The 12,118-nt window shown below is 40.2% G+C and overlaps 1 protein-coding gene across 1 annotated transcript; it reads right to left on the reverse strand.

Moving 5' to 3' along the window:
• Positions 1-207: 207 nt before the first annotated feature.
• LOC137273453 (protein HtrL-like) lies at positions 208-11,120 on the reverse strand. The gene is made up of 3 exons (XM_067806147.1): positions 11,060-11,120; positions 4,570-4,656; positions 208-3,044 (listed from the first exon to the last, which is right to left on the reverse strand). Exons 2-3 carry the CDS (start codon positions 4,642-4,644, stop codon positions 2,163-2,165), a joined length of 957 nt encoding a protein of 318 aa, XP_067662248.1. The 5' UTR covers positions 4,645-4,656; positions 11,060-11,120; the 3' UTR covers positions 208-2,162.
• Between the last annotated feature and the right edge of the window lie 998 nt (positions 11,121-12,118).

Raw genomic sequence — 12,118 nt, forward strand, 5'->3', positions numbered from 1 at the left:
CGTTACGTTTGAGGAATACTACAAAATGCAGCGTAAAACTACACCCTGCATGGCTATCGATAGTTTAGTAACTGACTTCCCTTGAAAAATGGGCAGCGCAAAATACAGGGAGTACCAGATTCGTTCACTTTCATTTAGAGTTATCCGCCCCTGTTACTCTTGAACTCGGTTTCAAGTTTCGTGTGAATTATAAAACGAGACTGGCACTACTTCAGCCTTTTGTTTTAATTCATATAAACCATGTATTGATTTGGGAAATGACTTCAAATGGGGCAAATCAAGTAGAAAAAATATATTGCAATAGTCGGTCGCAATACACTATTACAATATGATCCCTAATCCATACTAATGCATACTAATGCATACGATAGATAATCCCTCCGGTGTTAGCTGACTGTCCCACAGTAATTATTGGTGGATTGTTGGTAACTGGTTCTGTGATAATGTCTGAAGAATTCAGCATGGAAAATGGAAAACAACACAACGAGACGAAACAAACAAAAACGGAAGAAACAAACATAAAGTAAAACAAAAACAAAAACTAGAAACAAAGAAACAGCAGTGTAGCTTGATAAAATACTTAACAAGAGCACAACTTTCGAGAAAGGAATCAATCATTTCTGGTGTCCTCCGCCGTGATCTTGCTGGAACACCGCTAAAAGCTGCACAAAATTAAACTCCCTCACTCCCAGGGAATCAATATGGGTTAGCCTTGTGGTGAAAGAAATCTCTCATCACGCTGAAGACTCGGTTTGATTCTCAATATGGGCACACTGTGTGCAGCTCATTTCTGGTGTCCCCTACCGTGATGTTGCTAAAAGTGGCATAAAACCTCGCTCAACCACTAAAACAAAACCGTAGAACTAAACCCACTCACAGGCTGTCCTTACGAGCAGATTGTCCAGTCATCTTACACTCCACGCTTGATCGTGGGATTATATATGGTGAGTGAATGAGTAAGTAAGGGCATTATGTCTGTTATGGGGGTTGTCAGTACCACACATGATTAAATCACTATCCAATAAGGCATAAACCTCCTCCTTACTCACTCACCAGATATAATTTCATGAGATTCATCAAAGTCGTTGTCAAAGCTGTCCATTGAGACAGCTTCAAGTTGACACGGTGCAATACAACTAAAAGCACCATCCAAAAAGGAATAAGACCCTCACTCACCAGACATAATTTCATGAGATTCATCAAAGTCGTTGTCAAAGCTGTCCATTGAGACAGCTTCAAGTTGACACGGTGCAATACAACTAAAAGCACCATCCAAAAAGGAATAAGACCCTCACTCACCAGATATAATTTCATGAGATTCATCAAAGTCGTTGTCCAAGTTGTCCATTGAGACAGCTTCAAGCTGACACGGTGCAATACAACTAAAAGCACCATCCAAAAAGGAATAAGACCCTCACTCACCAGATATAATTTCATGAGATTCATCAAAGTCGTTGTCCAAGTTGTCCATTGAGACAGCTTCAAGCTGGCACAGTGCAATACAACTACACTATCTAAGTAAACTTAGCCCCAGTGTTATTCGTTACGCTGCTGCACTGGGTCTAACGAAACCTAGTAGGTGGTCGCGTCAGGCAACCTTTCCTGGATCTATGATTGTCCAATCAAATGCGAGACGGCTAAACGGATTTAACCAATCAGACAACGGCTACTTTTTCGGGTTTGGTGGGACTTACAAAATACACCGGTCACTGACATTATCTCTCAACAAACGAAAATCCGCATATGACACTCATATTTGACCTGCAGTATATGCGCTTTTTGGTTTCGGGTGACATGGCTACCAGAGCTAATATGTCCACAAGCTGACATCCTTGATAACTGCCAAAACGCTATTTTCAGGGACGGTTTATTCGCTGTTGTGGCGTGCTCCATTGCACATCGCCCGGAAGCGGTCGTAGGGAAAATAGCATTCGGAATCGTTCGGGTACAACCCTTTGCGTGGGTAAAAGTTCAAAAGGTATACACGTGCGAATGTCCACTTTCGCGGTTTGGTAAGCTGTGCTCTGATCTCAAAGGTTACCTGACGCGACCTCCTACTAGGTTTTGTTAGACCCAGTGTAGGAGTGTAACGAATAACTCTGGGGCTAAGTTTACACAGACTGTACAGTTAAAGCACCATCGAAAAGGAATAAAACCCTCACTCACATTTCCCTGTAGCAAATATAGCCGAGATAGAACCAGCATTCGCCGTACCAATGAGTCGAATATGGCTGGAGTTGTACAGTAGGCCTCAAATGTACTTCCGCTTTTGAGTACATCGCAAACAGAACCTGCTGGTCCGAGTTGCTCAACCTCAAATCCAAATAATGTCCCACGGCCTTTCTGTATTCAGTCACAAATCGGCGAAACACACCTTTCTCCGCGATTAGAATTCCCCCGCCTACCCACACGTACATATTTTTAAAAATATCTTCTGGCTGTTCGTCCAAAGAATATCGAGCCACTTTATTGATAGCAATTTTCTTCTCGTCAAAATTGGGCGGAAGTGTCAACCGGAAATCCCTCTTTCTGCTTGTGATTAACCGGAAGTAACCAACATCAACCCACATGTAATATTTGGTATGGAAGAAGTCACTCTCAATGGCTTTCTCAACACACGAGTATTTTGCATTTTGTACACATGGATATTCTGGAACCACTGTATTTGGTTGGTATTTGGGGTAGTTCGGATCTGAGTATATGTCACGGACTTTGTCCAAATGGTCAAAAGCCCATAATTGTTTTTTCTCAATTCTGATTATTCTTGTGATGTTCATCAGGTGTTTTCGTATGTCGGTGAACAGTCGGACAAACTGGTCCGAGTCGGTGTACACAACAAGAGGGTTCCTTAGATGCTTGTACACAGTGGCCCACTCCATGTACAACGTGGGGCCGAACGTCTGATCCACACCTTTCACGAAGTTACCCAGGTTGAAGAAAGCAGTCACTATCGTCACGTCCGGAGGTACTCGGGAATCTCCGGTAAACTTGGGATAAGATCGGAAGAAGTTGGTGTCCGCTGAACATGGTTGAAACTGTAATTTCTGGAAGGGAAATAGGTTATTTTAATAACAAGCAGCTATATGGAGCTACATGTAGAACAAACGTGACATGACGTAAACACCAACAACAATGGTGCTTCGAATACTCAACCATTCTGGGATTCGAACTGGAAAACCCCACGTGGCAAGCAAACGCCATTTGGTTTGGGTGACACATAGCATCGTATCCCGATCGAGTGGATCGATCCTCGTGCAGTTATCACTGGATTGTGTGGTCCAAATCCGATTACCTACAGACCACCGCCAGATAACTGGAATACTGCCGAGTGAAGCGTAAACCCCACTCTCTCTCACTCACTCACACTAGACTAGTATCTACGTGAAACAATCAATGAATTGGGATGGTAGGGGTGGAGGTGTGCCATGTATCTTGGGGAGAACGGGTGAAAACTATCCGGCTATTCCACTGCCAACGGAAACACGGAGACGATGGACGCAGCATTGCCCTTGGGGTCCTTTCTATTAGCGTTAGGGTGATCGCATGTCACAATGATTACCTTAGTGCATTGTTAAAGAATGGGAGTTGAGGTTAAACTTAGTATAAAGGTTGCTTCGTACACAAGGGGCTTACGAAGTAAACGTAAAAGGAGCCCGCAAGGCGGTTACGACGTAACCTTTACTAAGATTAACCTTAACTCCCATTCTTTAACATTGCGCTACGGTTACCTTAGTGACTTACGATCACCTCAGTGCTTTCTGACGAAGGAGGGGCTGGTCGACTAGGGGCGAATGGTGAACTCGAGACACAAGTTGCGATGCTTTGATCCAATACGAAATGAATTGGGTGAGTATGATTTTACGTCGCTTTTAGCAATCGCACGCAAGGGACACCAGAAATGGACTGCACGCAATGTGTTTGATACTGCCGGAATATTGCTAAAAGCGGCGTAAAAGCATACTCGCCCAGTCTATTTGGTGTTTGATTGAAACGGTACTAGTGGCACTCACACCTTTACTCATTCCAGGTGATTAATGATTATGTAGGTCTCGGAGTTTTACCGCTTTGGTAAAACAGACGAGTTTGACCACAGAAACATAATCGAGATAAACCCAGAAATATAATCGGAGTAGGCAGAAATTCAGTCAACGAATTTACGTTTTGGGTCACCAGTACCCCCATTAAAATAGTTTTGTTTTCTTTATTAGTTGTTGTTTAACGCCCCATAGGGCTGTGGTGTGTGAGTAATCGAGTCTGGACCAGACAATCCAGTGATTAACCTCATGAGCATCGTTCTACGCAACTGGGATATGAAGATATTTGCCAACCACGTCAGCGAGCTTCAACACTGGATCTCGTTAGTGGCCTCTTACGACAAGCATGAGTTGCTTCAGACCAATTATAACGCGGATGTTCACGGGTGTATGCCAGTAGAAAAGGCGTTGGCTTATCAAGTGGGGTTTCCAGTTTGGACCTCTAATGGGTTGATTATGTGATCTAAACCAGTTCTTCTCGGGGCTTCATAACACTAAAATGATAATGAGATGTACTCTTGCTTCTGCTACTTACCCGGATCACCAAGAAGACAAGCCCACCACAGGTTAGTATTTTCAGGAATTGAACCCAGCCTCTGCGTGGATGCATTTTAAAAAAAGACTGGAAAATAAAAAAGAACACATTATAAATAGTACAGTTGAGACACGACATGATACTCAATTAAAATAATCAGTAATACTGTTGTTGAAACTGCTATTATGGTCGTCTGTGGGTGGTACCAATGAGGTTTCTAGCAAACCCCGCTATACTTACAAGATGGAAACGGTGGGTTTAGTTTTACGCTGCCTTTAGCAATATTGCAGCAACATCGGGGCGGGGACACCAGAAATGGGCTTCACACATTGTACACACGTGGGGAATCGAACCCGGGTCTTCGGTGTGACGAGCGAAAGCTTTAACCACAAGGTTACCCACCTCCCTTACAAGAATATCATAACATGGGGTGCACACAGAGAGTCGATACAATCCTTTGGGCTTGGGGATAGAGCTAACCTGCAACAGGAGAGTGTAAATCCTACTGACTGGCGTTTTAATCTCCTACCTATTTATCTGAAACAAAAAGATTACGTTTCGTCGATGATACACAATAGGATTTATCCTACAGTACCCTGCAATAGGATTTATCCTACAGTACCCTGCAATAAATGAAATGGCCAGACAGAGAAGGGTACTTAATTCTCCTAATCCTAATTCGCATGACATTACAATAGTCTTGTTGGGATCCTCGTTTTGCCAGAAACGCCTTTGTTCCAAATTAAAAACATCACTGATGCGCGATAATCCCTTAAACACTAGGATTGAGTTATTGTCCGTTTCGGTAAAGGCCTGACAAGGTACAACCTACTTCATCTCGGGTCTTTTAGTTCAGCATTCCCACTGTTTTTTGTAGATTTTGTCTTCGTGATGAAATTCAGAAATATACATTTCGTACATTTTCAGCCATTGAAAACAGAAGACGTTTTCTCGGGCCACATTTTCAAGTTAATAAATATACATAATTATTCCAACACAGTAACACCAACCAGGTCTAAGCTGTGTTATCCTATGAAATAATCATTAAAAGAAAACAAGAGCATCACAATTTATTCGCTTTAATACTCAATCATGGACCAGTAACTGTCGTCATGGTGTTTTGAAAACTTTTCAGAAGACCATTTTATTTGCAAAACACGATGTACTCACACTAGAACTCATGAGACAAAAAGATTTTATAACAAATTGTGGCCACAGCGCGCTTACATCATTTCAGATGCCACTCAGTCGCTGCTATATTACCAAAGCATTATCAAAGTAATATACTAAGTAGTTGATTTATTTAAGAAACTGTTGAATTGCGTTTCCTGCAAACTTTACAACCCACTAGTATATATTTTATTGTGACTTTTCTCACGAGACTGTTTATTCTTGACTTTTTGTCCTGACTAATTTTCGCTTGTCGGGATTTTTATGACATGGTCATGGTGTGAAATTAGGACAGAATAAATCAACATGGTATTTGATTTTTTGTATTTCATTTTTTACTTAACTTTTTTTCAAAAAGTGATAGACAAACAAGAAAGATCACCCTACGTTATCATCATTGCGAAATTTGATAGCTACATTTTGAGCATACATGTCTATGAAATTAAGTTTATTTGCAGTTTGAAACCGTAAGTGGAAATTATATAGTAGCCCATGCACAAGTTAGATACCATTATTTGATTGCCCGAAATGAAAACTGTCTTGTCCCGGGCGTCGGGCGATAGGATTCTTGAAATCCCTGACAAAGTCCACAAACTTGAACAAGCTTGGACGACAATGTCTTCAACAAGACAAGAAACACGTCAATGTGAAGCTAAACTTGATCTTTCTGGAACTGCTGAAATCATCACCGATGGTGTCGGCGGTTGCAAGACAGCAAGTCTCACTAGATTTCCAAAGAACTTGCGGCCTCAAGAGATTAAGTGTCTATATCTCCTTGAATTTGGAATTAACTGAATATTAACGTGTGCCATAGCCATTTTGCAATGAAGGAACCGTGTCTAGATATACATATTATTACATACATATTTTTATACATATGCACAGTGATAGAATGATAGAAATAACCATCTACAATTCGGGTTCACTCAGAAATAAAATGGTGAGTGAGTTTAGTTTTACGCCGCACTCAGCAATATTCCAGTTATATGGCGACGGTCTGTAAATAATCGAGTGTGGACCAGACAATCCAGTGATCAACATCATGAGCATCGATCTGCGCAATTGGGAACCAATGACATGTGTCAACCAAGTCAGCGAGCCTGACCGCTCGATCCCGTTAGTCGCCTCTTACGACAAGCTGAGTCGCCTTTCATGGCAAGCATGGGTTGCTGAAGGCCTATTCTACCCCGGGACCTTCACGGGTCAAATAAAATGGTGTCATGTAAGTAATGAGTTCGATCTCTACCAAACGCTCATGTCCTCCAACTAAGACTATAGTTGACACTGGCTATAGTTATCATCACTTAAATTCTCACCATGAAAGAGATGCTAACTGCTAGGATGTAGTCGCCTCTTACGACAAGTATAGTCGCCTTTTATGGCAAGCATGGGTTGCTGTTTTAATGGCTTAGTGAGGCGGGTTATACTATAAATTGAACTACATAACGGAATCGGTGTTCATTTGCATGATATTATCTCACTGGTTGTTGATTTCCACTGATATCAGCTCACTACTAACTAACTGCCTTTGACACGAATTAATTGTTGATATTTACTCACTAATTATCATCGGTATATACCCTGCTTATCAAATCGAATGCATCACTTCACAATTTCGAGTTCACGTCACACCTTGTAAGCTGGAACCATGAGTTTCGTGGTACATGCAACTGCAGTATCGCACCTAATGAAGCTCCCGTAGAATGTGCGACGTTTACAGCATTAAATGCTTCTTAATTGTGGATAGTGTACAAATACTTGTAGTGTTACTGTTTATAGTTTACATCTATGCAATGCTATCTAGTACAAGTAAACTGTCTATGAGCAAAATGACATTCAATGTCATCAATATAAATTGTTTGCTATCGATAAACTGGTGGGGGATAAAAAGGTGACATGTACTAAAGTATTTTAAGGGATGCAAATAATTGTTCATGGGAGTGTTTCATTTATTTACCAGTTAACAATTTAGTATCGCCCATGTGCTTGAAATCACACAGAACCTCTATTGTTCTCCAGAGGCAGTCGACTTGAAAATCCATGTATGTTCCACTGATTTGTTGTTTTAAACGTCACAAGTGTCGAACCACTTCTGTAGCTACTGTGTATTACAGTACTAAGAATAGAAAACGGTATTCCAGTAGAGATACTGAAACAGAGTGGCAACAGGTTATCTGCATAGACTATTTTCAGTCTGTATTTGAAATGATTGTATCCCCTAATGTTGGACAATAGGCGTACTCAACGCCATATCTAAAATGTCCACTGATGATCTCAGAGATCCGCTGGCATGTAGGGGATTCGCTATTAGACACGAACTATACTGCTACGTGGTAAACAACACTAACAAAGCACGTGGAAGCGAACAGAATTCTGGAGGACAACCAGAATGGTTTCAGAAATGGTCGCTCCACAACAGAACATATAGCATTACTAACTTCCATAACAGAAACACGAAAATCACAGAGGAAATCAACGTACACAAAGCATTTAAACTGATATTGCTATACTTACTGTTGGATTTGATAAGCAGTGGAATTCAGTTAAACGTATAAAAGTTTTCAGATTAATTACCCGGTACAGATTTCCTACGTATTTTGACTGCGAATCCGCCCACTGCACCAGGGAGCCTATACAGAGGGGGAGAAGAAACTCCTCTACAAGCCGCTGAACGTATGTCTCGGGTCGTTACGTAATCAGTGTAGCCAATATGGTGGCAGCGTAGTATTTAAGATTGAGCCCTGTTTATTTTCAACAGCTGATTACGTTCGCTGAGTGTTGTAACAACTGAAATCCTACATGTAGAAGATAGGTTAACTAGTTTGTCACTTCAGTTTAAGTCAAATAATTGGTATTAGTGTCTGTCTTAGGACAGTAGATTTGTAGTAAAGTTTCAAGTTGGTAAGTTATAGCTCACTTGCTTCTATTCTCGATTCACCGCGAAGATAGACTAAATTGTGCCAATAAAAACTTCTTTCACACATTCGTTTAATTTTTAGAAGGAGAACATACCTTTAGTTGAAATGTATTCGCAAGTAATAGTGACAGTTTTATGACTTAAAAATTGTTAGGGTGTAATTGAGGTGCGTGAAAAATATGACATTTCGCCACTGAAATGCTATACGCCGTTGTTTTAGTATTTCTAGTTACTTCCTCAAAAACATCTTTCACATTGACCTTTAATTCATACGAGGGGAATATACTATCAGGTGAAATGTGTTGGCAAGTAACAGTGATAGTTTCATAATCTAAAAAAGAATGTTAGGGTGTATTTGAGGTGTGTGTATCATTTATTCTTTCATTCATTCACATATGGACTTCTTTCTTTTATTCTTTTTCTTTATTTGTTTCATTCATTCACATAATTCTTGCTCTTAATTCTTACTATAATTCATTCATTGTAAAATTCCGACTGATACAAAAAGCTGACTGAAGTTCTGTTAAACCAGGGATAATCTACAACGTATATACTCTATATAGTCTCCCTGGTTAAACACAACTGAAGTTGCACTGGGAACGAGCCAAGTCACTGTGTGCGTTGGAGCATGACGAGGCACACGTTAATCAGTACAAATGGTTAAAGAAAGCAAGCGAGTGGCCTGTCCCTGTTGTAGAATATCCCTGACTGTACTGCCTACCTGTAGTGTACTAACCGTCACCAATTAAGAATGTATTGCAAGCTGTGCAAGCAGTGGGGACTAGAAAACCGATGAATGATAACAACAAAGGAATAAACAACCAATTTAGTGACTTAACAGCAAACGTCATAGCAGCAATATCATCAAGGGTGAGAATACAAGAAAGCAAAACTTGCATAGGAAATCCATTATGAGAGTAGCCATCAATAGCCAGCAGGAAAATATGCCGGTGTTCAGACAGAGCTTTTCTAAATCTAACCCGTAAACAAGAATATTGACGACTGGGAAAGAGTTCCCCCTGTTCCCCTATATTCTTTCTTCCACGGATTAACAGAGGTGATTCAACTCTATATATTGTACTTCATGTTTAGGCTCTTGGTTAGTTATTTGTCCTCTAGTAATCTTGTCAACGTTTGTATCTACAAGCTAGAAAACAAGTAAAACGATAAACGGAAGAAAACACCATACCAGTTTCATCTGCCTGGAAAGGCAACGGCGGAAGACAATACTAAATTAGCACACGGAGTATAAAGCAAATGGATGGACGTCTCATTAAGTAATTAGAATAAATTATATGTATATTTTTGTCTTCCAGTACAGCCGTGTGGATAAACATGTTTGAATATTGAGATATTTAATTTACAAGTGTAAGGTAAACTTACAGTACCTTAAATTTTCACTGCATGACCCCAGGCCTGACGCGTGCGTGCAACAACAAAGGGAGAACCACGTGCAAACCGTGCCAGTGACAGAGTGATGACGACAGAAACTGTCATCAATAGATATCCCATTTTATTATTGAATTTTACTAGCGTGTCACACAGATGTTTACATAGTATATAAAAACTCTTCTGTATCACATAGATGTGACATCTGTCCAGCCTTTCAGGTCTCCATGACACACAAAATCCATAAAGTAGTTCATAGATAAAATATATCTCTATACACAAATAGTACAACATTAAAGAAAGAGTGGTATCACAAGTGATATCATATCAAGAGTGATATCATAAGTTTCTTCGTTTATAGATAGGTAACACCGAAGCAGCAAGGGAATATTAGGTTGTCACTGTCCGTAACAAAAATGATCTGGACGAGAGGAGTCATCAAACTAAACAGGGGGGATAACATGGTTAAGAAAGCGTGCCTTTTGCCACAAAGCGGACTTGATGTCGAAAGACATATTGCATTTAGATAGAACGTGGACCTCGTCTTCAACTGCACTATTCTTACAATATTTACACAACCGTTGTTCAAGACAGGTTTGGGGCCGTGAAGAACGACCAGGCTTAATCTCCAGAGGTATAGTTTATCGTAGTTTGGCCAAGGTATTTCGTTGTTACCAACTGAGAATAGAGCAGACATTTGTTGATACTGATAAAGGTATGAGCGGCAAGAAGCTGTATCGAAACGTCGCTCCATCTGATTAAGGAAGTTGCTCATCCATAAAGTTTGTCCTTATCTGATTCACCAACTTCTGAAAAAAGGTAGTCACGCTAAACTTACGTAACGCATGTTCAAGGGGTGTCTTAGGTCCACTGATTTAGGTCATGGCTTTGTGCAAAAACGTGTGCGATGATATTACATTACAAAAGAAACTTTTTTGAATTTAGAGTTAGCTTCATTATAACAATAACTTTCATGCTGAAACTATTAAGGATGTAGCTACCATGGAGTCTCACCTGAGTCGTCCCACTTGTCCGCTCAGGTAATCCGTTGTAATCCAGTTTCAAGTGTTGCGCTTGGGTTGCTGGCCCGTTATAGTCAGTTTCAGTGAGCTCAGTTCAGTTGTCAGCGAATTACTCTCACTTGCCCACTGATAAGGTGACATGTCTTTTTCCTTAAGGTGGTGAGTAAGTAAGAGGTGGGTTTGCTTTATGTCATTGCAGTTATGGCAAATGCACAACTTTTCTATCGGTATTAGAGGTCAATATTAACTTTACTTTGGCTACCAAATTTGTATTAAGAATAGGAAAAGTGACAGAGTCCACAGAGAACGAACCAAGATATGACTTGCTCTACCACGACACTGACCTTCCAAGAGATATTACATACACCAAGACTACGGCCGGAGACATCGTCCTCCTAACATCGGACGGCAACAGAGACTAGATACTCACGACCGACTCCATCGTGTTATTACCAATTAGCACATCCCTCAGAGAGACACCTTTGACTTAAACATGATTCGTATCGAATGCTGAGCAGGAGGAAGAAGCATTATCTGAGATGAGATCATTATACCTGTCACTGCATCCCAATCCCAGTGAATTATTTGACAGAACTGCCAAAATTTAGATCGAACATTATGTTGGTATTAACTTGTTTTATTAGATTCTTAAACTGTCCAACAGAGGAAGCATTTTTCGCATTTTATAGGTAGTTTATTCCGCAGTTAATTTGTGTCGGACAAAAACGATTTGGCATAATCAGTAGATTTGCATCTTATAGTCTGATAATTTTCATTATGCCTAAGATTGTAGTTACTGTTGTCAAAAACATTCCCTGGAACAAGATCACAAAGACAGTAAGGAGCCATATTTTGTAAAATAATGTTAATTTAGAAAATTTTGTAGATATATTGTTATGAACAATGAGGACTATGATTTATGGATATACAACTTCTTTTACTCAGAGAGAGCGACGTTTCGACATAGATACTAATGTCGTTGTCAAGCAAATGGTACAGGGTAATGCATTTTGGAAGAATATATACATGAATTGTTGTTACAAGGATTAGA

The sequence above is a fragment of the Haliotis asinina genome, chromosome 2, assembly GCF_037392515.1.
Source record: "Haliotis asinina isolate JCU_RB_2024 chromosome 2, JCU_Hal_asi_v2, whole genome shotgun sequence".
In the NCBI taxonomy this organism is placed as follows: Eukaryota; Metazoa; Mollusca; class Gastropoda; order Lepetellida; family Haliotidae; genus Haliotis; species Haliotis asinina.

Excerpts from the sequence above, each read along its gene's own strand:
- LOC137273453 (XM_067806147.1), bottom strand. The coding sequence starts at position 4,644 with ATGCATCCACGCAGAGGCTGGGTTCAATTCCTGAAAATACTAACCTGT. Across the intron at positions 3,045-4,569 it reads TTGTCTTCTTGGTGATCCGG|AAATTACAGTTTCAACCATG; the intron begins GTAAGTAGCAGA and ends TTTCCCTTCCAG.